General features: G+C 41.8%; 2 protein-coding genes across 6 annotated transcripts; one reads left to right on the top strand and one right to left on the bottom strand.

Moving 5' to 3' along the window:
• Nucleotides 1–845: 845 nt before the first annotated feature.
• LOC136493455 (uncharacterized) lies at nt 846–7,597 on the top strand. Of its 3 annotated transcripts, none has more exons than XM_066489539.1 (5): nt 846–1,117; nt 1,790–2,001; nt 3,733–4,014; nt 4,848–4,970; nt 6,988–7,597. In XM_066489539.1, the coding sequence occupies exons 1-5, from the start codon at nt 931–933 to the stop codon at nt 7,117–7,119; spliced, it is 936 nt and encodes a 311-aa protein (XP_066345636.1). In that variant the 5' UTR covers nt 846–930; the 3' UTR covers nt 7,120–7,597. The 3 variants fall into 3 exon arrangements, with proteins under 3 accessions (XP_066345636.1, XP_066345637.1, XP_066345638.1); XM_066489540.1 differs by having other exon boundaries at nt 6,921–7,049; XM_066489541.1 differs by lacking the exon at nt 4,848–4,970.
• A 1,678-nt stretch (nt 7,598–9,275) lies between these two features.
• LOC136492996 (uncharacterized) lies at nt 9,276–12,029 on the bottom strand. Of its 3 annotated transcripts, none has more exons than XR_010768280.1 (6): nt 11,734–12,029; nt 11,180–11,283; nt 10,538–10,651; nt 9,897–9,980; nt 9,623–9,762; nt 9,276–9,532 (listed from the first exon to the last, which is right to left on the bottom strand). XR_010768280.1 is itself a non-coding variant. In XM_066489023.1 (5 exons), exons 1-5 carry the CDS (start codon nt 11,927–11,929, stop codon nt 9,706–9,708), a joined length of 555 nt encoding a protein of 184 aa, XP_066345120.1. In that variant the 5' UTR covers nt 11,930–12,029; the 3' UTR covers nt 9,276–9,705. The 3 variants fall into 3 exon arrangements, 1 of the variants encoding a protein (XP_066345120.1); XR_010768281.1 differs by having other exon boundaries at nt 9,276–9,523; XM_066489023.1 differs by having other exon boundaries at nt 9,276–9,762.
• Nucleotides 12,030–26,199: the final 14,170 nt, after the last annotated feature.

Here is a 26,199-nt window from a genome sequence, read left to right as displayed (position 1 = left end):
CTCCTCAGTCCTCTCCCCACCGCCCCACGCCGTCGCGCACCCGCACCCGCACCCCTCCTCTCCCCCACGCGGCCATGCCATCGCGCACCCGCACCCCTCCACTCCCCCATGCCGTCGAGCACCCGCACCCCTCCTCATGCACAAGCTCGAGCTCCGCCCCGCTGGCCACCGACGCCTCGAGCTCGTGCTTCCCCGCGGCTCGCCGAATCCCCTCCATCCCCTTCTCTTCTTGTGGGATCCAACGTCGAGCGCCGCCATCGCCTCCCGCAGTCCTGCCTTGGCCGCCGCGGGAACGAGCGCGCTGGCCCCAAGCTCCGCCCTGACACCAGATCCGGCCACGAGCTCCGCCCCGACGCCACCTCCACTCCAACCTGCCTCCGCCGACGGTGGCCACCTCCTCCTCACCGCCACGCATTGCTGCTCCTCCACATGCCTCCTATGCGCGGATCTGGCCTCGTTCTCCGCGGATCCGGCCTCCTCATCGCTCATCCTCCGCGGATCCGGCCGCCTCATCGCTCATCCTCTGCGGATGGAGAGGTCGGCAGGTCACGTCGTCCTCGTCCATGGCGTTCCGAAGCAACGACGGTAGCCTGACGCCCTGGCCTCCCCCTCTCTCTCTGTCGGTGTAGTGGGCCTTGGGCCGGCTCGGCACGCTGGATTAGCCGTGCTTCTCGGGCCGGCCCAGCACGAAAAATGGCCCAGCAGGCCGTGCCTGGGCCGTCGGCCAGGCACGAAGCCCATGGCGGCACGGCGTGCCTTGTCGACCCGACCCCCATCGGGCCGTGCCGGCCCGTTGCCGGCCCGTGCCAGGCCGGGCCGGCCCGTTGGACATCTATAAGCTCACCACAGACTCCCCTTTCCGATCCCATCCCTCTCCAGCCTCCACCCTCCGCTCGCCGCGCTTCCGCTTCCTCCGCCACCACCGCTGGGATGGCCGCGCGCTACCCCTACTTCGCCGTGGAGGAGTCCTCCCGCGGCATCCGCTCGGGGGAGTCCCCGGCCGCGGCGCTCCGCCGGATCCTCGCGACGCCCGGCGCGCACCAGGCGCCCTGCTGCTACGACGCCCTCGGCGCGCGCCTCGTCGAGCACGCGGGGTTCCCGATTGGGTTCATGGGCGGTGCGTGCGCTTCGTTGTTGGGTCACTCTCACGCGGGGTTTGTTATCCGTTATGTGTTCTTGTCTGTTTTTGTGTGTGACGTCGATCGTCGTAAAACGCTCTCGATGGGGTTTTAGTTTGTTTGTTTGAGAATGCCGAGATAATAATCGGTAGGCTTCACGATGTATAGTTCCAATCGGAGCAGATTTACTGAACCCCAATTCATATCGTGTGCTTTTCTACCGATGAAGTCACATAAACTGTAGGGAGGAACTATCCTTAAAATCTGTTGCTAAAACCAAGCAAACTCACAACTTTATCACGATGATTTAAAATTGAATTGAACTGCGTGCGTTATTGGAACTAAAAGTTCAACTTCAAGAGGAAGGGTATGATATTGTCATATTGATAATCATCCTGTCTTGGGCTAGAGATGTTCTGTGGTTATTTTTCTGACTACGTGCTGCAATGGTGTTTGAATGTTTCCGTGTGAAAAGGTAAAATGGTTTCATTAGAACTGTGGAATGTAGTTCAGGTGGCCAGCATTTCTTCGTGCAATGGAAATCGTTCTGTTGTTGCTTATAGGGCTTAGAAATAACCGCATTCAAGATTTTGCTTGCTGTGCTTGTCCAAAAGAAACCTTCTGGAGATATTCAAGTTATCTCATACATTGGAGTCTTCTTATCTTTTCAGGTTTCTGTGTTTCTGCCGCACGACTTGGCTTGCCTGATGTTGGCCTCATTTCCTATGGAGAAATGATAGACCAAGGGCGTCTCATCAATGAAGCTGTTTCAATCCCAGTGATTGGTGATGGAGACAACGGTTATGGAAACTCTATGAATATCAAGAGAACCATAAAAGGGTATATCAATGCTGGTTTTGCTGGAATTATGCTTGAGGATCAGGTGTGTTGTCCAAGTCATTACAATTCATCCTTGCACAGATACCAGCTCCACTTGTGTTGACGATCACTGCTCATAGTTCTGACAAATAAGACATGTTACACTACAAGCGACTTCTTCTTACGGTTAACCTTATGGGGTCTTGGTTAATTGGAATTAGTTGCCTTGTCTGCTTCTTCAACTAACAACAATTTCCTGAGTATTGTGCATACTTCCTGCAACCATGTTTCCATAAGTAATATGAATACCCTGCTGAAGACCTATTGGTGGCTAGGATTAGGACCCCTCCTTGAGGATATTATATTAAGGGTATATAACTAGCAGGTGCCATCCTTCAACTTGGAGAAAGGGTATTATCATATTAGTCACTGGACCCATTTTGTATATTATAGATCGCAGGCCAATAAAGATTGCCTATATGCCATGAAGATATGTTTTCTGTAGTGGCTAACAGAGTAACAGGGAAAAAAGATTTGGCATTTAATACCTATATATAACTGGTGTTACCAAGAACACTAGTAAGTATTTTTTATATGAAAAATAAATTTGGCCCTTTTTGGTGCTCATTCGAACTCCTTTGAGCTCATTTTAATATCTATTTCATATGTATATATTTCAAAATCTACTTTTTCTCACAAACAATCAACACTAGATGGTGTGGTATGCTGATGTGGACAAATAAATGCATGTTAGTGGATGATGCTGCTTGCTGACATGAATAGCTTGTATGAATATATTTATGTCATAATTGCATGTGCTAGTGGGCTGCAGGTGTGGATAGCTTGCATGGAGAGAGACATTTTTTTCTTTTCTGGAAGCTGTTTTTTCTTCCTTGCTGGGCTTGTGGCTACTTAGGAGTGGCCGACTTAGGTACAATCATTGGTAAAATATTCTTTATTTATTTAATTATAAAGAAGGCATGCATGTTACTGTTGAAAGATGTTGGTGGTCTACTGGCTTTATGTAATTCAACTAAATCATCTTGATCTAGTACACAGTACAGTGATTGACATTGCTCTGTCATTATCCTATTTTAAAAATGTGAGCTCCCTTTAAATATAGTCTCACTGGATACCTTCCTAATGTTGCATTAGCCTAATTGAAAAATGCAACTGCTATGTATATGCTCAAATGTTCAATCTCTTGATAAGATTATCTTTGTTGTAGTCTAAAAAATGTTGCAATTGAACTTTTACTGCATTGCACTTGGTGTAATCAAAATCTAGGAGAGTTAAAGCAGAGATCATATGGTTGCGACACAATCATTATCTATTTGACTCTTTAACTAACTTAAATAGATCATGTGGTCTTTGCCATATTTAGCTGACACTGTTTGCAATAATTTGTTTTTGGATAAATACTCCCTGCTACTGCCCAACAAAAAAAGTAATGCAGTTAACTTGTTTTATTCTATGTTCGCAGGATGCAATAGTATGATGCTTGCTTATTTACCCCAGTGCAGAGAGCTCCCGCTCTGTGCGGGGTCTAGGGAAGGGTGTTAGTGGCAAGCCTTACCCTCGCCTGTGCAATGCGAGGAGACCGCGACTCGAACCCGGGACCTTCCGGTCACAGGCGGTAAGACTCTACCGCTTGCACCAGGCCCGCCCTTCATGATGCTGGCTTATTTCTTTTTATATTTTCTTACTTAGTTTATATGAAAATATGGAAAGAAGTCTTTCAGTTTCGTATTAATCTTTTTGTTTATCCTAAAATAATGACTTTCCACATTTTAAGGTGGCACCTAAAGCATGTGGACATACTGAAGGAAGGAAAGTTATATCAAGGGAGGAAGCTATCATGCACATCAAAGCTGCTGTAGATGCTAGGAAGGAGAGTGGCTCTGACATTGTTATTGTAGCAAGGTCAGATGCTCGCCAAGCTATTTCTCTCGATGAAGCATTATGGAGGGTGAAAGCATTTGCTGATGCTGGAGCAGATGTTCTGTTTATTGATGCCCTTGCTTCAGTAGAAGAGATGAAAGCATTTTGTGCGGTTGCACCAGAAGTTCCGAAGATGGTTAGTTGTATTCTTTGTTTTTGTTGCTTTTCTAATTACACGTGAATTGTTATATCCAAGGGTTATGGTAGTTTCTGCATTCATCCAGATTGTAGTTCAGTATAACAGTCCTCATTTCCTGGTCATGTTGGTCATACCTTTAAATCCTTCTTCCAATGAAATTGACTAGGGTATCAAAAGGACACACGTACACCAAAAGACATTATTGTTCTCTAAATTAGAATTGATCACACTTTTCTTGTGGAAATTGTCTTACAGTTTCCTAGTGAAAATTTGTTTTTACCAGTCATCAAAGGAAGCACATGGAAAAAAATTGTGGACCAGTTAACTAATGTTATATGCATGGCTATATCCACTTTTGCTGGTTCAGTTTTGGTAATTCCTTGGCCCCGTTCGCGTGCCCTTAAACCTGGCTTGATCCGCTTATTTTTTCATCCGGAACAGTGTTTTTCTCTCACAAATTCATCCAGCATTCCTCCAAACCATCCAGATTCCTCCAGAATTCAGACAAGCGAAGTATTCCTTGGAAACTATGCTAGGGTCAACGTATAGTATAATTTCTCCCTAGGTTATTTGTTTCTCTTCGATTTGAATATAGGATAGTAGTGATGAAATGGGGTGATGTGATTATGAACTAGTTTGCTTACACAATTAACATTTTCTCATATTCCCCCCATCTGAATTGGAAAGCATGCCAGTACAAATAAATTTTACTGCTCATATTTTGTTACCAATGGCAACGACTAGTCCATTTGCCTTTATTAACATTTGCTTCAAGTTGTTCCCTTCTCTAGCAGTGACATGACACATGAGTACATTTACACTCTGTTCAGGCAAACATGTTAGAAGGTGGTGGTAAAACACCCATATTGAGCCCTGCTGAACTTGAGGAAATTGGTTTCAGGCTTGTAGTCTATCCTCTATCCTTAGTTGGGGTATCAATGCGTGCCATGCAGGTTTGTTTTCTTACTTATTATGTGAAGCATGTGGCATTGTTCGTTTCTTTGTTTATCTATATTGATCAAAGCTGAGGTAATGAGTGTCAAACTGCTGATAGGGATCACTTGTATATTTATTCGGTTGAACACAAGCTCAAGGTAGTCCTAGTTCTTGTTGATCCTTTTGCTGCCTCCAGTTAGTTATTCCATACTGAACTACATTTCCTTGGTACATCTGAATTCTGATTTCTTGTACTTTTAGCTGACTACACATTCTCTGTACCTGTGTATCCTTTATCGGTGGATTACATTATGGATTGATAAAGGATATTTATTATGGTATGATTACATAGCATTTTTTTACAAAAATGTCCAACTAGTCCACTAACTGTAAGTTGTCTTTATGTGTGCTGGAGACTCTAGTGCAGTTCTATCCTCCTAAATGAAATATAAGGAATACTTTGAACTGCTCGTGAAATGTAGTTTGCTGACCAGATAAATAATTGGTGTCTTCAATTTTCCAGATCCCACACAACCTCCCCTTACAGCAATTTCCCCCCTAATCACCTATGACCAAAACACTTAGAGCACAAATCCCCTTCATTGTATTTATGTTCAATGAGAAAGTAAGCATGAGTGGAGAACCAAGGATAACAGCGGGGTTGGTGTTCGTGCTTGCCCTACTCATAGCCTTCCAATCCGTATATCTTGATTGGACGTGCCAACTTGGTATGCGTAGATGTGTCTCGACAATACTTTCACATAGTATAATTTGCTAGATTTGTGAACATATGACAACAAAAATTAGTGGTCAGAGTTATGTCTAGTGAGTAGTGAATCATGTTGACATCCTAAGCTATCATTTCTTATTTGTGACGTGGTGGGAGCACCTACCTTGAATCCTTGATACTAGCAACTAGCATTCTCATCTACGGTAGGCATGGTGAATCTTTTGTATCACTCGGATAAAGGGGACTTAGTAGATGGCCTGGTCCTTCAGCAAGATGTCCCAGATCAACACTGATGGAAACTCTCCTCTTCTCGTTCCTACAGCAGCAAGTCGGCCTACCAAACTTTGTTCTTCGGGACTAAGTTTGCCCCATGTAAAAGAATTTGGAAAAGCTGGGCTCCTCTCAAATGCAAAATTTTCATTTGGTTAGTCATCGATAACTGGTGTTGGACAGTTGACTGTCCTGCCAAACGAGGGATGCCTCATCCGTAGCCCTGCCCCTTATGTGACCAGGTAGAAGAAACAATTCAACATACCCTCATCTCCTGCTTGTTTACCTGGCAGGCCTGGAAAAGTTTTTTTTAGAAGCTTAACCTGTCTGCAGTAGCGCCACATATCTCTGCAACCAATTTCTCTCAGTGGTGGGCTGTGCACCTGTGCTGTTAGAGGTCTCCCTAAGGAGATGCACAAGGGCTTTAACTCTCTAATCATTCTAGTCAACTGGGAGATTTGAAAACATAGGAACACCATTGTCTTTGAAGGAGCCAGGCTAAACATTCAGACTCTCCATCTCACAGTGGCTCATGAAAGCAGCTTGTGGTGTTTTGGTGGTGCCTCTGCTCTTCATGAGCTCCTCATTAGCTCTCTGGTCCCTGACCCTTGAGGGTGGTTAGAGGTGTGCTGGTTGTGGTCGTTTTTGTGTCCCTTAGCTTGGCGTGTCTACTTGTAGTCTCATGTGTGTGCGGTGTGCTTGGGAGGGGCTTTCATTAGCCTCTCCCTTTTCTGTATGCAGTCTGTACTTATTTCCTTAATGAAATGACACACAGCTCTCCTGTGTTTGAGAAAAAAATTATTATTATTTTATCAGTTCTAAGTTCTAAGGCAACCATTTATGTTATTTTAGTTTTCCCCCTTCCTGAACTCACGAATAGACAACTATAATGTGTCCTAGTTTCTGAAGATCCTGTTGGTGCTAACAAACCACAACTACTATTGACTAGCCTTGCCATTTTCAACAGGTGTTTCATTCTGATGATGTCAGAAGCATTACTTATTGTTCATAACACAAGAATCTCTGACATGCAGGATGCTCTAGTTGCGATAAAAGACGGCGGTGTACCTCCACCTAGCATCTTGCCATCTTTTCAGGAGATCAAGGAAACATTGGGTTTCAACCGCTATTATAAAGAAGAGAAACAATACCAAGTGCTGAGTTAGGATGCTTTTGTTCTTACTCTGTTAGTCCAGACGTGTTTAGATTCTGTCTACTGCCTCGCCGTGCTCAACAGTGGAATGCATCAGGCCAGCCTACCACCGGCTTCTCTTTAGCTTTGCAAACTCGCCCTCAACGCTGAATCCTAACCACACAGACATTGCCTGAGTTTGGATGGGCGAGGATGAGAATGTACCAAAACACAAAATTGGACGGTGGCGGAATCGGGTGCCAGTAAAGGCTAGAAGACTCGTATAAGCATTAGTTTTTCCGTATAGTTTCCTAAATCACATGTTTACCTTGGTAGGACAAGTGAAGGAAGCAGCTGACGTCTGATCTTGTGGATTCAGCTGGATCGTTTCCATAGCTTAATTGCCACTGGACATGATGCAGAACCAATCGTATTAATGTTGAGTTGTAATCGAAGGCTGTGTAGCGCAGTATCCTGAAGAACACATATATACATGGTCTTCTCTGCTTCCATTGCTGCTCTGCTGTGGTTTCAGTAATCCCGAACTTGTGATTCCAGTCTAATAATAAAACAGGACAGCTTGATGGAGCTTTCGTTATGCCAGAGCACTCTTTACCCTGTCACGGTACTAGAGCATTTTCTCCGGAAACCTGTAATTTAAAAACCATTGTTATAAATACCAATGGCCATATCAGGTTAATGGAAACGCACGTGATCTGTATATACAACTGGCAATTGCTGAAACCATTTCCTTGGCATGCGCTTCCAGTTCTCCACTATTCCGTCTGTTCTAATTTGTAAGATGTTGTTGCTTTTCTAGATACATAGTTGTTATAAAGATATTATATCTAGGTGGGTAATAAAAATTATGTAAAAAAAGATAGGATGTCTTACAATTTGGAAATTTTGAACGGAGGGAGTACAATCTAACATTAGAACTCATCTCCTGGCATGGCTTTTTTTTTTCTAATACAGTCTAACCTAGGTGGTCACGTTGTTTACAACAATGCTTTGACAATTCACCGTAGTATACGCCAATCAGTTTGGCAGCTGATCTCCTTTTTTTTCTATATGGTGAACACTTAAAAGAATGCAATGTCATTAGATTCGCCAAATCATCTTGAATTCAATCTTATATAAAGAAATATCAATATCTATGATACTAAATAATATTTTTATAGTATACCTAATTGGTGTCATAAATATTGATATTCTTTTCTAATAATCCATAGAACTAGAACTGCATCTTTTTTCTGGATAGAGGTACTAATTTACAATCATCAAAAAAGATGAGCATTGTTATACATGTAGACATGTAGTGTATGCTTTAGTTTCAGGGAGAAATACCTCCATAAGGGCGTCCCAATGATTCCCAAACAACTAGTTTAGGAAGAATTTCATTGGCTATTAGGCTGTCCCCAATGGTTCCTAGATAGCTAGTGTAAGAAGAATTCTATTGACCATCAGGAAGAGAGATCAAAATAGCTGGCCCAAATAGCTAGTCTAGCACAATCTTCTAGAAATAACTCTCTCATGGCTCAAATAACTCCTCCACTATAGTGTTTTTTTTATATTATTTCTAAGCCTAATCTAGCTAGCTATTTGAAGCTTGTCATTGAGGATGCCCTTCAAGAAAGAGATCAAATAGCAAACGACTCCCAAATAACTAGTCGCACGATCTCCCAGAAACACCTCTCTCACAGCTCACATAACTCTCCACTACGTGTTCATTTTTTATTATTTCTATGGCTCTTCTATCAGCAAATTGCCATTACGGATGCGGTAAGGTACCTTTTAGCTGGTTTTTAGGGGAGTAATTGCGTTGAAAAGGCAAGCAATGCAAAATAGGTCTGTGATTCAATGGTAGGGCTGTCCAATTGGATGCTACCCACAAGGGTTGAGACCCTAGTGGCGTATCTATTTTTGGAAATTTTCTAGAAATTTCAAGGTACACGCACACGTATGCGTTCGATGGTACTCCGTGTTTCCGCATGCTGGAGGCTCGTCCCAATGCGCGATCGTGGTGCGAGTATAAAGTGTGTGGATTGTGTACATCCAAGTTATACCCGATAAAAAAAAGGGCAGGCAATGGCAGCATATCCCTTCAAACAGCCTGTTCTAACAGGAAAGTACTGTATCTTAAAATTGACTCCGTCTTATAGTTTTAATAGGCTTGAAGACACACATCGATAATTTAGGAACACTTATACTGCTATTCATACTTGTTTATAAAATAGTAAAACGCATCTAATATGAAACACTAAAATACATCTTTAACATACATAGTAGCTATGTACGCCCGCAGCCCGCTGCACTCCATAACGTAATTGAATCCAATAAATTGTTTTGTAGCAGATTATTTGATAAGCTTCAACAGTTTGGGCTTGAATGGCACATAAGTCTTCCCATTTCCTTTTGGAATTCACCAGAGGTCCAGCCTGCATTCCCTATAAATCAGGGGAACTTTGACATCACAAGGGGCCAACTAGAAATCAGGCAATCTACACAACGTTTCCATTTGTTGATTTGGTACTTACAAATATGGCGAAAATGCATTCTAGGACTCCTTATGTTACAAGATGGAATGGACTAGGGAATATGCAGGACATGCAATTGCACTTCATAAGAAGTATTTCATCCTGTTATCTCTTCTCATGGCACGATACACAGCTTGGACCTGAAAAGCAGCAGGCAGAACTTCAATAAAAGGGGAACCTGTATGTCTATACAAAATGAAATGAACAGAAAAAACAACTCAGAAAATAGGCATCTTTTTCCTGGCAAAGACATTTGTGGGAAACTTTATGTCACCTGCTCACTAGAAACAACACGAATTGGTCCAATGTTTACAGAAACATATTTTCCTCTTGAAGATAATTTTTGAGATACCCGACCCTGTGCAAACCATTTCAAGATATATATGAATAGCATCAGAGAAATAAATCAACAAAACGATTGCAAAAATGAGACTGAAATAATATAGGGGAATGATTTTCTCTATTGCTGCAGGCTGTACTTATACAACCATGAGTGTACATGCAAGATACAATGCTACAAATGGAGGTGCAAATATGATCTGCTATCAGGGCCAGTAATGATCGGGATAGGAGGGTCAGTAATGGCCATGATATTGCCTTTGTAACAGAGACAACTACAATCTAACATTGGAATATGTCTCCTGGCACAGCTTTTTCCTTCATGTCTTCACATAGGAAAGCAAAGTTTCACGGAAGTACTAGTCTACTACCATAGTACCATCTAAGAAGCATAAACAATAAATAACTAAAGTGAAAATGATTAGTGCACAATCAGAGTACCAATATTGAACCTATTAGTGCGCAAACCATTTCACAGAAGTATTGGCTCTACGCAAAGCACTAGCAGTCTAACTATATCTTCCCGTCGATAACTACAAAGTTTACAAATAAATTCTAAGGACTGTAAAAACTAACCTTGGGAATGGATTCTTGAAGAACAGATTCAACAGCAACTACCATTGACTGGACAAAATCATCACCTCCAGTGCCAATTGCTGTAAATCCTCTATCTGTGGGGTAGGAATTTACCTGTGAAGCAAAACAGTATAGCTAGTAAGCAATGCCTAAAAGAAAATATAGACTTTACTATTTTTAGGGTTCAAGCAGAGATCCACTTTGTTGCACACAAACTGATTAAAGTTTATCATGAAGCAGTACCAATCATGATAAAAGCATGCTGAAAATGAAAGCCAGCATGAGATGTTCTCAATCTCTATTGTTTCCCGAAAAAGTTGACCAGCAATGGTGTAAAATATTGTATTCAGAACATACAAAGAATACCACAAATGAGTGTCACAAAGTTAAAAGTCATGTGACCTAGCTTCCCATGACCTACCATTTCCCGAAAACAGAACACGTGATAAATCATACCTTAATGTTACCAAGCTACTGCTTCCAGAAGGAATATTGGTACAAACAAGAGCTTTTCAAATATATAAAGGGTTCTCATCGCATTTCTCAAAATTTAGGAGTCAACTATTTCGTAGAGTGCCCATTGTAAGTCTATCTTTATGTAAGTTGTAACGCAGATGGACAAAGCTGGACAATGAGACACACCTTCTGATCCAGAACAAGCCATTCATCACTTGCATCGTCCGTCACAGTACCACCCATGACCATATTTGTTGTGAGAGCAACCCTTCCTTTAGACCTTGCTATCTCTGGTTTCAAAAAAAATAAAAGCCAGTATGAATTGAGCATGGAATAAACCCTAGCAGAAGTTTTGGCTCAGTGAAAACATGAATCCTTGCATACATGAACACAAATTTCACGAATTTGGCAAAGTAGGCACTAACCAAACATAGTCTAACCAAACATAGTTTTGCAAGCAGATATGTAACTTTACATCCTTAGGTCCTGTTTGTTTTAGATTCTGATTGTGGATTGTAGCTTTTACTATCTCAAGCTAAAACAAACAAGCAGACTCACCCTGGATTGTAACAATCCAATAGGCCAGGTTGTTACAACCCAACAATCTGCTCCCCCATCTTGTAGATTGTTACAATTTGCAAGCTGATTTTCACAATTTACAAGCTGAAACATGCAGGGCCTTGTAGATATGGAATAACTCGTACTACTAAGCAGTGGGGGAGTGGGGGATGACGACTCACTGGATATGGCCTCGAGCACAGCTTCTTGCGGCGGCTGCCCGGGGTCCCCGCCGCCGCCGCCGCCGCCGGAGCAGCAGCGGAGGAGCGGACGGCAGCCGCCGCGGGGCGCCCTCCCAACAGGCGCCGCCGCGGCCGGGAGGCGGTGGAGCGGGTCGGGTAGGAGCAGGGAGCGGAGGGCAAGTGCGCGGCACGCCATCGCCGCCGTCTTCTTCTTCCGGTCGCCGCGGCCACGAGAGATTTCCTGAGATTTTTCTCGGTTCGCGTCCGTCTGCTGGACTGGACTTCGTTTTCGTGGAGGGCCGACAAGCCGTTAATTTTTCTTTTCTTTTTCCTATTTGTATAGGCGTCGTTTTTCACCGGAAAAAGTGCACGTTACCTTGTCAACTTTTACGAAAATCTATTTTTTCTCCCTCAACTTTTAAAACTGTTTGTTTTAGACCGGTTATAAACGGTTTTCAAAAACGGTTTTATCTTTTTATTTTATATTTATTTTGGCTAAATCTTTAAAAAAAATTATAGCAAATTATAGAAAAATTATGAAATGAAAATTTTAATTTTATTGGACTCTACATAAGTAGATCTATGCAGTGAACATATAATATGGTATGCTGTATTATAATTTTTTGTTGTGGTTTTAGATCTATGTTTTTCTATAATTAATTTATAGCTGTAGTTCTATGGTCCACTTGTGGTGAAATTTTTATGGTGGGCTAATTATTGTATACTTAAAATGTAGTAAAAATTTCATACTCATTTAATCATGTATAACTTAATTATAGATTTATCATGATCCAATGAGTATAAATTTTTTACTACATTTCAAGAATACAATAATTATTCCACTATAAAAAATTCACCATAATTGGACAATAAAAACTGTTGCTATTAATTAATTACAGAAAAACATAGATCTAAAGCTATAGCAAAAAAATTATACTAAAGCATATTATATTATATGTTCATTGTGTAGATGTAGTTATGTGGAGTCCAATAAAATTAGAATTTTTTATTTTATGAATTTTTTGTGATTTACTATGATTTTTTAAAGATTCAGCCGAAATAAGTAAAAAAGAAAAAGACAAAACCACCTTTGAAACCTGCTTATAATCGGTCAGGGAAGTAAAACGAACTATTTTAAAAGTTCAGGGAGGTAATTTACCCAGTTTTAGAGTTCAAGAGGGAAAAAAACCTTTTTCACAAAAGTTGAGGCAGGTAATGTTGTTTTTTTTCTTTTTTCTCCTCCTTCGTGGCATTAGTGGGCTAGGGGGCCCTGAGAAAGCCCAGTCAGCCCATAATGGCTTCTGGCCTGGCATCTGGAATTGATATGGCCTTCTTGAGTTCTGGTATCTCTGTTTCAATCAAATCTTTTAATAAACCTTTGAATCGAAAAAAGAATCTATGTATTACTACTTCGTTGTTCGATGCTAGACAGCTCAAGACTTCTTTCCTTCCGAGTAAATTGGTGGCGTGAACGAAATCAGAGAAGCTGATTGGTAGGCAAGCTGCAGAAATAGACTTGTACAAAAGTAGAAGTGGCATCTGAACTTTTGGGTACTCTGTAAAAAAAACATTCTCGTTTTCTAAGAAGTCAAATATTTTTATCTTTGATCAGTTATATATTAAAAAATATTAATATTTACAATGCATAATTAGTATTATTAGATAAGTCGTGGAATATATTTTTATAATAATTTTTTAGTACAAATATTACTAATATATTTTATAAAGCTAGTTAAAATTTGAGAAAGTTTATCAGCACGCATCCCATAATATCATTCTTTTTTAGAAGGAAGGGGTAGGCGGCAACAGAAGTTGCAGAACCCTGAACCTGGCTTTTTGAAGGCTAATACAGATGGACATTTCAGTGCACTACACCACATCATTGCATCATCGTCAGATGTCTGACGCTAAAAATTATATTTATCGATGGATGATCTGTCGCTAAAGATTACTCATAGATCATCTGTCGCTGTTTCCTCATTTACCGATTCACTATCTGTCGGTATAGATAGGCATATTTATCGTCATGCGGTCTGTCGCTAAAGCTGCTTATATTGCCATGCGGTCTGTCGCTAAAAATTGGTCCCACATTAGCCCAACTCACGATTTTAGCCCAGCCCATGAACACAGAAGAACCCAGGCTCTATTTCTCCCCTGAACCCTAAACACTACAAGGCCCAGTTTCGAGCCCGTTAGAAAGCAAACCCTAAACTCAGCATCTCCATCCTCCGAGCAGCCATCAGCACCACTCCCTCTCTGTCTCTCTCGCATCTAGCTCTCCACCACCGAGTTCGACGCCCCTCCGCCGCTCCTCCTCCGTCCTACACCTCCTCTTTGTCGGGGGTGCTACGGACGGCGCGGACGACGCTCCCATGAGCCGCTCGCGTCTTCATCGACGGAGGGCGCACGTTGGGGAGGGCTGGCGCATGTGGGGGAGGGCGGCGGTGGCGGACGGGACACGCTCGTGAGGCCATGTGCCTATGGCCGGACCTGAGAAACTTCTGCAGCCCAAGAAGAGCTACAGCGGTGGCAGATCTAGAGGTTAAAGCGGAATGGAGCTACCACGACACCACCGCAACATCCACGCCTCTCCGTCTCAAGTTTCTTTCCTTGCTGTCTGGCTAGCTCATATTTTAGTTTCCGTCTTCACATTTGGTTTTTATTAGGTAGAGTGCTCCCTAGACGGGCCATGGTGGCGTGGGTCAGGCATGGTGCACGAGCTCATAGCCGCCAACCAGAACCTTAGGCCCGGGTGATGGGGTGGTTGCGCCTTCTTCTCCCCTGGCTAGATTGACGATGGGGTGGCTGCCCTTCTTCTCCCCCAACCGAATCTACTACGGGATGGCCCTTCTTCTCCTCTAGCCGGATCCACGGCGAGTCGGTTGCCCTTCTCCTCCGGCTAGATCCACGACATGGCAGCCAAATCCACGACGCGGTGGCGGCGGCTGCGGCAGCAGGTTCGTTGTTTCCTCTCTCTTTTTCCTCTCCTGCATGGTGGGCGGCGGATCCTGTGTTGTGGGTGGCGGATCGGCTTAGCATGGTGGCGGCTCCCCGAAATTTTGACTGAAACCAACTAGCTTACAACGTGCTGCCCACAATTCATGCTGTATATTTGCCTCTGAAATTTCAAGTTCCAGATATTGAAAATAAATAATCTGGAATACTTGCTCAACACTATAGATCTTGTGCTCCAAATCCAATCTTAGTGCTATTAATGTTACCTTAGAATTGTACATTTTGGTGTTGCCATAATTTTCTGTATATGGTCAATTGTGCCAAGCATCTGTAATTCATAGTACTGTATTTGGTCATTTGCAAAATGTGCTTTAGGTGTAGTGCCTTAATTTTCACTTGTAAGAATTCTCTCTGGACAGTTACTAGAGATTGTTAGTTATGGTAGGATTACATCTGCATGTAAATTGCTTTTTTTTCTTCTCTGTGTACCTCCCATTTCATGTTTTGCTCATTTTCAATAAAGGTTCGATACAATTTATGATCCAAACCTAAATCAAAGCAAATGCTGAATGAGCATTACTATACTATTTTTTCATTTGTGGTGCCTCCTTTGACATACTGCTGATCTAGATTTGTGAGTGTTGCCTCTTGAACCCAACATAATGCCATTCATTTTAGGTTTTAGTAGGAAATTAATATGTTGATCACTTGCCTCAAGGAATTTCAGGTTTCAGTAAGAAGCAGTTGCTGTAATTTTAAGGACTAGTACTGCTATTACTCAAGCTACTATTATTATGTGGTAGGACTGAACTAGAAAATTAATACGTTGATCACTCACTGTTTGGTTATTACTTACCGCATAATGCTAAGTATTGGTTGTTGCTTGCAATATGATGCACTATCTGTTTGGTCACCAGTTCCCAGAATGATTTGCCTGAACTGAAACTGAAGATTGCTATTATCTTCTATTTTCTGCTCATTTCTTGGCTGCTACTATCTTCATTTGTTTGCTTGAACCTTGAGTGCACTTGACTGTTTCAGTTCAAGTACTTCACTAGTACAGATGAATTACATTTTTCTTTTTAGTTTTAGTTCAGATGTATGACGTGTTTACAGTCAAGTACAATCACCTAACTTATTTGAGATATGCAGTACTAATGTCTAGAGCATTTATTTTCTTCATGAAATTGAATTGCTAGCAGTATCTGACAGGCATGCTATTGTTTCTCTAATGGCTCCTTCCTCTACTTCTGTTTCCCCAGGACGCTACTGCTTCCCTTACCAGACCTGCGAGCTCGAGCTCGCTTCGAGGTATGTCTTCTCCTTCATGCCAAGTCGAGAAAAACTCTTCGATGTTAGAAATGTCATGTCTAACAAAATGGAATTTGTGTCTGTTCACTCAAAATTTACCAAAGCAGATCAGTAGTTTTTCCAGCATTAGTTCCATGTAAGAACTTGCCAAAGCATTAGTGTCTTTTTCTAGCATTAGAGATACAAGGATGCTGGTAATGATCTATTCATTTTATGTATTCATTCAGTTCATCGAGGACTCCACATTGAGCGTCTGACAATGATTCCACCCAGTGTTGTCTTATCAAAACTGTCTGAATGCTGAACAAACATCACATCTCTTTTACTTTGCAACCATGTTCTGCAAAGGAACAAAACACATTGATCTTGAAGAAACACATTGATCTTGAAGAGTAATTATCATTAGTTTAAACCTAGATATGGTACTTCTATGGAAGGTTCATTGATTTATCTGTTGACTTCGACAGCATCATGGAAGGACAAACTGATGCAGCTGAGGTCTAAGCGGAAGAAGTGGGCCTGACAGGTTAAAGTCTAAACTTGTGTAGCTCTATTTTTGTATCTTGGCAGTGAGTTGCATGTCTGGATGGTGTAAATAAAGATGATGCCCAGCTGAATTCCAGTATGCTTTCTAGATAATTGATACTGGTCATGCTTTTATGTAACTAGCTGTACATATTATATGGACCTAAGAATGGTCTTCTATAAATTCAGACTAAGCTTTGAAGTAAAACACTAATCCTTTGAAAACTTGGTATCTTGGTCGTGTTCATTTGTATGTCAGTCTGTTAGGTCAAATGTTTGGCATGAATTTTTAGTTAATCGACTTGCGGTGAGAAAATTATTTGCTCTTATGTGATGTTTTGGACTTCTCATTGTTGCTTATAAACTCTTTGTTTCATCTTATGTTTTAAAAGGAATGGCAACTGGGAAGACATTCTTGTCCCTTCTTATGATCATTATGTTTTGGAGGATGTTCTTATTGTCTCTAGAGGAAATAGATGAGATGGTGAGCTTATCTATGTGAGCTGTTGTAAAGTTTGGTCAAATTTGTGAAGATGCATGTATGTTTGTTGAAGTTGAATCTTAGTTGTGTAGTGACATTTGTATTATTGTGGACAATTGTTGATGGATTAATTTTTATTTTTTAACCATTTAAAATTATCTCATTGGACTGTCTGTCGCTAAAACCATATGTACCATCGCATAGTCCATCGCTAAAAAGTAGCAATGGACTATCTGTCGCTAAAAAGTAGCAATGGACTATCTGTCGCTATAAATATTTGAGCAACAAATTATCTGTCGCTAAAAGTATTGTCTGACGCTAAAGATTTTTAACGATAGGCCTTATAGCGTCTGCAGAAGTCTGTCGCTGTAAGTTTTTAGCGTCAGATTGTCTGTCGTTGTAGCCGCTTTTAGCGTCAGATCGTCCATCGCTAATCTTGGTGTTGTGGTGTAGTGGTGTAAAAAACCGAAGTGTGTCACAGCATACTTTATGACAGAACCAAACATCAAAAATTGTTCAAGATGCATATTAGAGACGGGAAAATGTATTTACTCCATATTATTTTAGAGAAGGATGCTGTACAATTGGAAAGGGCGTTGCTGATCCATGAACTCAAGGAGGCGGTGACTTGAAAGTTTTATAGTGCGGGATGAGTGGTTGTCCCAAGAGAGGTGGTAATCTTGTAGCTGTAACATGAGTTGGCAGCTCTAGGAAGTTCTTTCCATGATGATTTTACATTTGTAGTGGCCGGAGCTAGACTGTATTTTATATATCGTGTCCGAGTGACATTGCTAGCTCGCACTACCAGAATCTAGAATTACCTTGACGGCCAAGGATTTCCTTGAGTGCCAAAAATCAAACCGCCAAGGAATATGGGTGTTTCCTTGGCGGTTTCTAAGCACCTCCAAGGAAATTTTGAGTGTAATTCTAAACAGGCAAGAAAACTACTATTTCCTTGAGTGTTATTCTTAACCGCCAAAAAAATATCTATTTCGTTGTGATGGCTAGGGCTATCGCCATGGGTTACCTGCAGAGGGAGCCAGGATTTTGCAGTCGTGCTGCAGATCAACACCAGTAGCCGGTCTCCACAAGTGAGTTGCACCTTGTGGCTGCGCTTCCTGCATCTATTAATGACTTTGAGTGGTTTCAGTATGGTTGAAGCAATAATGTTGGATTGCATTTTTGAAACACTTCATCATGAACCTGTTATGTACATGGATTGTCTAGAATATCAATGATGTTAGTACATCTATGCAAATTTAACATGAAACATATGCTAAGCAAGCATAAGTTAAATAATATGTGTAACACCCTAGGTGTTAGGCTTGCATAATTGCACTTGCATTTCATAAACATGAGCATCATTCATACATGCATGAGCTTAGATTGTATGAAACTTGCTTCTGAAATAGTGCAACATATTGTTATATTCCATGTGTGTTTGTTTTAGGAAATAAATAGGGTTCAACCCTCAAGTGCAACATGTGCAACACACTTTAGTGAAACATGGTTAGCTAGTATAATGCCACAAACTCATGAAACACATGAAACACGGTTTTGAAATAGAAGTAACAAAGTCACTTGTTTTTCCTTGTTTCAATGCATGTGATGCTTGATTTTGGGTGACCAATGTGTGGTGTGGCTAATTATCCTCTTAAGCAACTTAGTTATACTTAGAATGTCATTAGGAACAATGTTCATGTTGATCATTTTTCCTAATTAAGTTTCCAAGTCATGGTTTGACTAGTGTTGACCTCTAGATCTCCTTGGTTTGACTGTTTAAAAAGTATAGCTTAGAGTGTTTGCATGTCTAAGAAACATAAAGCAAAGTTGTAGCAAATTATATGAGGAACAAACTTTGTTTAGAGGCGAAGTCATGAAAATGTGCAAAACATGCTCAAAAGGGGCCCACAAGTCAGTTTTGAGGTTCATTTGGAGACTCTGAAAAATTTCTAAGTCACAATCGAGTTTCAGTTTCCTATACCCAACTTGTTAGCCTTGTAGCTCCCTAACCAAGCCGAATCAGCTCAAGCTCCAATTGGCAAAGTTGTAGCCCTCACTTAGATCTCCCACTTTGTCAATTACACCGGAGCCTAGATCATCACGGATTTGGAGTTTGAAGGTCATCAAGTATCGCTGTCAGGTGTCGATGGCTTAACTGAATGGATGCTACAATGTCCCGACCGATTTAGAGTTTGAAGGCCACGTGTACGCCATGCGTCGCTGGCGCCCTGACCGCGCAGGCCACATCGGGCTGCCGCGTGCCAAAGGAAGCCCTAGCACGCAACCAAGAGCCTCCCAGCGCCACATTTCTATTTTTGCTTCTCCTTCGCCTCCTTCGCTCGCCGCAGCAACCGCAGCAGCAGCGCACCGGCTCCGCCGTTGCCATTAACGGCGCAAGCTCATGCCTTGTTGCCCAAGTGCCACCGCATTAGCTCTTCCATGATCCCACTATCACGCCGCGCCCATAATTGCTCACTAGCCGCGCTCGGTAAGCCATTTTGCCGCGCGCAGCCTCGCTGGAGTATCGTCGCTGTGCCCCATTGTCATGGCCAGGTCACCTCCGTCCACCTTTCACCATGAAAGCTTGTGTGTTATCTTCGCAGTAGCATGTAGGAGCTCTACGTGTCGGTAGATTGAGCTATCGTGGCCAGCTCCGGCATCACACCATCAAGCCGAACCACCGCACCGCCATGGCCGCCGTCGTCGTCTTGATCGCCGGCAATAGGTCCATCCATGTAGCTTGATAGGTTTAGGAGGTCGAGGCGGTCACGCTGGTGCCATCCTCGTCGCCGGAGACGCCGCCATCGATGAGCTCTACCGGTCCACATCGAGCAAAGTCGTCGTGCTCTGCTTTTGTCTCACTATCATGCGGGCCCGGCTGACCATTAGGTCCCGCCTGCCAGTCACTATGATTAGAAAGCCAGTTCAATTAATTCAGTCTTGAATACAGTTTTGTAAAATCTATATCTAGAGTTTAGTAGATCCAAATTGGGTGGTTCCAATTTTGTTAGGATCACGGTGAAGTGTAGTATTTAGGAAAAATATAACATGAACACTTGTAGTGGAATTTTTGGAAGAATTAAATTGAAACTTGAAATGTGTTTTTAAATGAATGCAAACTTGTTTAATTTATATCTTGAGTTCCTGTGCTCCAAAAATTATGAAATTTTGTTGGTGACCTCTTCTTAAGGAGTAGAAGCTCTGGTAAAAATTTAAGGGCTAGAGCATGTATGAGTTTTGAGTTATAGATTTTCCTTTTATTATTGAATGATCCTTGTGTGAATTTTAGTAATTTATCTATGAATCCAATAACCAGGAAATTTATTGGAGGATGTCCTAGTACCTTAAGGATGTTACAAAAAATATAAAATCTGTTGCTTGACACTTTTCACAAGGGTTTCCTATCTATGTCATTTTAAGCCTTTATTCCTTGTCATTTTTGTGTAGGATGTTATACTTGTTGAAATGATGTGAAATTTATACAGTGGTCTATTGGAGACATGTGTAAGCTACTGTAATTTTTGTGGAATTTTATGTACACGTTGGACATGTGTTTATTATTTAACCTAAGTATCTAAATAAATTAATAAAGGCATGAAAATAATTTATTTAGGAATGGCCACTATGTTTTATAGTGTTCCTTTGATGTATGTTAACTGTTGGTAGCATTAGTAATACTCATGGTGCTATTCTTGTATGTAATGAAATATTATTTTTCACTATAATTCATTTATAGTGATTTTCTGGACAGATTTTAGGGTTAAGCAAATTAACTATTGAAGATGATGTTTGCTGTGAATTTGGTCAATAACAAAGTTGTAGGGAACTTGTTTATCTAGCTTGTGTCAAAATTTCAAGGCATTTGGCCTAGTATTGTGAGAGTTATAACAGTTGGAAGTCAGCACTCCCAACTGCCTACTCTCTGAAATCCACGGACAGTTTTGTGAGATCAGTCTGTTTGACCTAGTTTGAGTTTGAATTAGACTTTGTTATTTAAATGAAAGTTGTAGATAATTTTATAAGCTTTCTAGATTGCCTTGTTGTATTAATACAACTCCAGTTATGGATCAAACTTGTAGCTGCTGTTTGCAGCCTAAAAACTGTGGTTTCAGTGAATAACTTGTTTGCTTGATATGAGTCGATGTGATGAGTTAGATGCTAGGCTAATTAAAATAACTTGTTAGTTGTAGGTGCTAGACCTCTTACTAAAGATGGACAACTTTATCTTAGGTTGTTAGAGCTTGGTGAGTGTGCCATTCTTGTTTTCTAAAAGAGATATGCACCTACTCGGCAAAATAGATGTTAATCTTGCATCATCGTGTCTTTCATGCGTCCATCTATATATGGCTGTACATTTCATCATCACCTTCCATCTCTTATGCATGCATGATTCTTATACTATGCATATACATGCAATAGATGTTCCATTTCTAGAATTCGAGCAAGTACTTCTAGAGGAGTAGCAGCAAGCTCAGGGGCAGGAGGTGCAGGCCCCCGAAGAAGGAGCCAACGAAGAAGTTCTTGAGTGTCCCGATCACCAACCTTCATCTTTTCTGAAAGGCAAGCCCCGGAGCATTCTATGTCTCCTATGTTTTGAAAATGGTTACTTTGAGTAACTTTATTTGTGATGCATTAAGTGATACAAACTGGATGGAAACACTTGTTGCATATATATATTCCTTGTCCAGTAAACGTACCCTAAATCCTATTTAGTTCTAGGAGCGAATCAAAGCTTAGCCTTGCTTAGACCAGTAAAAGTTAGGTGATTTTCTTGTCACCTGCAAGTTAGGATGATGTCTGGTCATGGTTGGCTATATTTGCTATCGTGGAAAATAACCATGTGTTAATAATGAATTGTGATCGGGCAGGATGTCGATAGAAAAGCAATAAGGCAAGGAGGTCTTGGGTGTGGATCTATCCCCGTCTATGTCGGTTAAGGACCAATTCGTTGTACGTCCTCATGTCATGTTGAACGCATGCCTATCACTTAGTTGGCCAGATAACTCGTTTCGACCGCGAAGCCGAGTAGCTCAACTCAGGCTAGGAACCAAAAAGTGAAACTGCGCACCCTGGAGGTAGTAAGGATGTGCGGAGAGCCATTGGCGTAAGTCCTAGGTGAGATTGACCACCTGGCAGAGTGGACTCCCTGAGGGTGAGGGGCTGGGCGGACTCATGAATTTGTTCCTGAGTTGTACCAAAGGTGACCTAAGGCTACCTTCGCGCGGTATGCCTAGGTTTGTGTTAGGAATACCTCTCCAGCTAGATAGGAATCGATTCGAATCGCCGTCTCTCCCGGATAGTGAGAACTTGACTGAGCAGCGGCAACGTAGATGCACTTAATGGAACTTGATGGTTAAATTGATGATGAGGATGATACAACATTATACCGGATATGGTTACTAATGTTGGGAGTTAATCAATTGCTTGCTCTAGTACATGTGCTAATCTAGTTGTCAGGTTAATATTGATAACTTGCTGCTTACTAATAATTTAAATTATGCTCTTATATCATTAAAGCTTTTATGCAAAATGGTTGTCAAGCAAGATCCACCGATAAAGCCTTGCATACTCCTTGGTGTCATTTATTTTTGGTTTACGACGAGTAAGTCTAGCTGAGTACATTCTCGTACTCAAGGTTTATTCCCCCTTGTTGCAGATGACGTGCTCTATAACGGCTATTGCAAGTATTGTCTCCACCCTATGGGTGATGAAGACTAGATCATGGGCATGATCATCTATGTTATCTTATCTTGTTGCTTTTGCTGGATATGACTATGGAACTGGCTTGTATTTGAACTAAGTGTGTGTAATGGTCTCAAACTACTTTGCTTCCGCTATTTGTGAACTCATTTTGTAATAACTATGTGTACTCTGATGTATGAGGCACTCATGAACTACTTGTGAAATGGATGTAACATGTGGCTTGTTATGTTGAATTACTATGATCTTGGTTGTATGCGTGTTGGTTTGAAATCCTTTGTGGTTTCAGTTGACTACCGGGTTTATATGGGTTCAAGTATGACGGTTCGATCACTCCAGTGATTGCTTTCGTACTTGTGCTCTTATAAATTGGTCGGTTCTATTATAGCTGGCATCAGAGCTAGATTCAACATTAAACATGTCATATGTGTATTTAAAACAAAGGTTTTTGTTTGCAAAAATTAGTTTTGACAACTTATAGCTACTTATATATAGGTGGGTTCAAATCTGAAATTTTATCTAAATGTGCCAGTGGTCATATCCTCTATGCCCAAATAAGGACTTTTAGGTGGCTTATTTAAGTAATGACTTTGGGGGGGGGGGGGGTAAATGCTTTCATTTTATTTCGTCGTCCATATGGCGTGCTATTGTATGGATGCCATCCTCTTGGGTGGTAATGTATAGATCAATTGCCTCTACGCCCTGGTAAAGTGAGTTGTGAGAGCATGACCGTTCAACTGTCGGTCTAGGGGAGAGTTAGTTGTGGTTACCGGAATGTTTACATGTTCCACACATGTACATATGAAGGTACTTAATTGTGGGTATACCTATCGGGTAGCTTTGGATACCGAAGTATATATATCTGGGGATGTATATATGAGAGTATCTTAGTTTGCTGCTTTCATTGTGTGCTTATTTCTCTTTTGTTGGGATGGGCTACAATGAATTTGTCTACAGGTACACTAACAACGCAACATGTAGCTCGACTAGATACGTATATGAGAGAACGTATGTATGCCACCATCTATGTCGCTAGAATTTTAAATTTTCCTAAGATTCGTGAGGACGTACGGAACGTGCATGCATCATATTCACTCATGCCATTACATTTTTACATCGCTCCCTCCCTTATCTTTAATTATTCCGTTATAGATTTCTCATCCTGTAAGATAATCCTCTCACACCCAGGTTGCAATGTTACTACAGATGGCTGCACCAGCACTATCTCCCAGGAGCGACACATTCCTGCACGTGTTTGGCACTCCAACCCTACTATGGAGAGTGCTACATTCAGTGGGATATACAGAGATGCCTTGTTATACTTGGAAACAAGGGGAGGCTGAAGGTGGGACACTATGGTACGACATTGAGGTGGTTGTTCCACCTCATGCAAACAGACCCCAATGGCTTGGTTGGAGTGTCGAAGCCAATGGACAAACCCCTTGGGAAGGGGCACATATGGCAGCTTTGGAAGTTCTACTTGATATTTGTCAGGAGTTCGGTGACGAGTTGATCAACAGACCAGCTGAGTCCATTCCTCGAGTAGCTCTATCTGAGGCAGAGTGGCTGAATTTTGAGGATGATCCCTTGGGAATGACTGAGGCAGAAAGGGCACAGAGCTCAGGACCTGCCTTGAGTGCTATGATGGGTGTTCTAAAGCTGTTTTAGGATCGCCAGGGCACTTATGTTGGTGCCTTGATAGCCCTTCGGCAGGCACTGAAGGAACAACTCACGTGGAAGAAGCGTGCATGCAAGAGTGGTAAGGAGCTTAGGACAGCTCAAAATGATATTGGTGGTCTTATGAGTGCTTTGGAAAACCACAGGCAGTAGTTCATAAGTGTTGTCAGGGAAAGAGATGTTAACCATGATCGGATCATGCAGTTAACTCATGATCGAGATAACGCACTCCATCTGGCTCAAACCAGGGACAATGCTAGGATCATGATAGGAATTTGAGCTGAAATCAGTGAGAATGAACTCCACCAAATTGAAGAGCTGCAGATTGATGTTCACCGTCTTAATAATCAGCTCAATCCGATTCCTCATCCTATTCTAGTGTACCCCATGGTGGGAGGACCACAGGTGATTTTCGCTGATGATGATGGCATGGACTTAGATGCCAATGTCATCGCAGTACCAGAAGCTGAAGAAGATGAAGAAGAGGAGGAACTCGATCCTATCGAGGATGAAGACGGTGAAGGAGTGATCGATATTGACACTGATGAAGATGTGTAGTTTAGCTGTAGCACTAAGCTAGATGCACTAGAGCCTATCTTTTGCTTTTCTTTGGAAGAACATGTAACTTAATTTTAGTTAGAGACTTGGATGTAATCTCTGGAACTTGCATGTTGGCTCCATATGGATGTGAGCTTTAAATAAAAGTCTAGCTTTGATGTTCGCAAAATTTGGCATGTAAGCGTATGCATCGCGAGAATGTGCGGAGTAAAGTTATTGGCGATGTTATGAGGATGAATTATTGTGCCTCTATTTATTGTATGAAATTAATCTCTCCAATAAGTTTAGTTTGGCATAATTCTACAATTCATCTGCAATGTATCTGACATCGTCCATCATTACTCACAAATGCACTTTCTGTAGATGTCGTGTAATTTGCGTTTAGGCCATGCTGGGGGTAGTGGTGATGATGATCTTCCACCGCCACCACCGCCCACACCGTTTGATCTATTGGCCATGCTCGTGGAAGGTCAACGTGCGTTGGGGGACGCCATGCGCACCCTAGCCCAGCATCAAGCTTAGGGCCGCAATCAACGACAGGGACCAGAGCCCAACTAGTTTAGTGATTTTAAAGAATTTCAAGATACCAAGTCGCCAGTCTTCAAGGAAGCTGAAGAGCCGCTCCAGACAGAAGAGTGGCTGAACACGCTTGAGCATAAGTTCCGTTTGCTCAGGTTGACAGAGCAGATGAAGGCGAAGTAGGCTTCGCATCAGCTACAAGGTCCAATAGGTATATGGTGGCGACATTATAGGTCCACCTTACCTAAGAATGCCCAGATCACTTGGAATCAATTCCAGGAGTCTTTCAAGAGTCATTATATTCCTCCCGGGTTGATGGCCATAAAGCACAATGAGTTTATGAAGATGGTGCAAGGTACGAAGACCCTCACTGAATATCTTCATGCATTCAATCACCTGGCAAGGTATGCTCTAGAATTTGTTGATTCAGAATCAAAGAGAATTGCTAGCTTCAAGAGAGGGCTTAGTCCCAAACTGATGAAGTCCATGGGAAACAACAAGAGTGTCACTTTCAATGAGTTTGTAAGCGATGTTCTTATGCAAGAGAATAACAATAATGTCTATGCTACTTCCAAAAATCGCAAGAGGGCCTTTGAGGCAAGTGCCTCTCAGGCTAAAGCTCTAGTGGCTAAGACTCAGTTTTGCCCACCGGCTACAGCTATTAGGTACCGGCCACCATAGAAGAGGAATCAGGTAAAGACTGGTTTCAAGAAGGCATTTACTATACCTCTTCCAAA

This window comes from Miscanthus floridulus, chromosome 11 (assembly GCF_019320115.1).
Source record: "Miscanthus floridulus cultivar M001 chromosome 11, ASM1932011v1, whole genome shotgun sequence".
In the NCBI taxonomy this organism is placed as follows: Eukaryota; Viridiplantae; Streptophyta; class Magnoliopsida; order Poales; family Poaceae; genus Miscanthus; species Miscanthus floridulus.
Note: the sequence above shows the minus strand (reverse complement) of the source record. Positions and strands in the feature narration are given on the sequence as shown.

Coding starts and splice junctions, on each gene's coding strand:
- LOC136493455 (XM_066489539.1), top strand. CDS start 931: ATGGCCGCGCGCTACCCCTACTTCGCCGTGGAGGAGTCCTCCCGCGGC. Junction 1,118..1,789: donor CCCGATTGGGTTCATGGGCG/GTGCGTGCGCTT, acceptor TTATCTTTTCAG/GTTTCTGTGTTTCTGCCGCA. Junction 2,002..3,732: donor GAATTATGCTTGAGGATCAG/GTGTGTTGTCCA, acceptor CCACATTTTAAG/GTGGCACCTAAAGCATGTGG.
- LOC136492996 (XM_066489023.1), bottom strand. CDS start 11,929: ATGGCGTGCCGCGCACTTGCCCTCCGCTCCCTGCTCCTACCCGACCCG. Junction 9,981..10,537: donor TTCAAGAATCCATTCCCAAG/GTTAGTTTTTAC, acceptor TGGTTTGCACAG/GGTCGGGTATCTCAAAAATT. Junction 9,763..9,896: donor GTGTTGTTTCTAGTGAGCAG/GTGACATAAAGT, acceptor GCTGCTTTTCAG/GTCCAAGCTGTGTATCGTGC.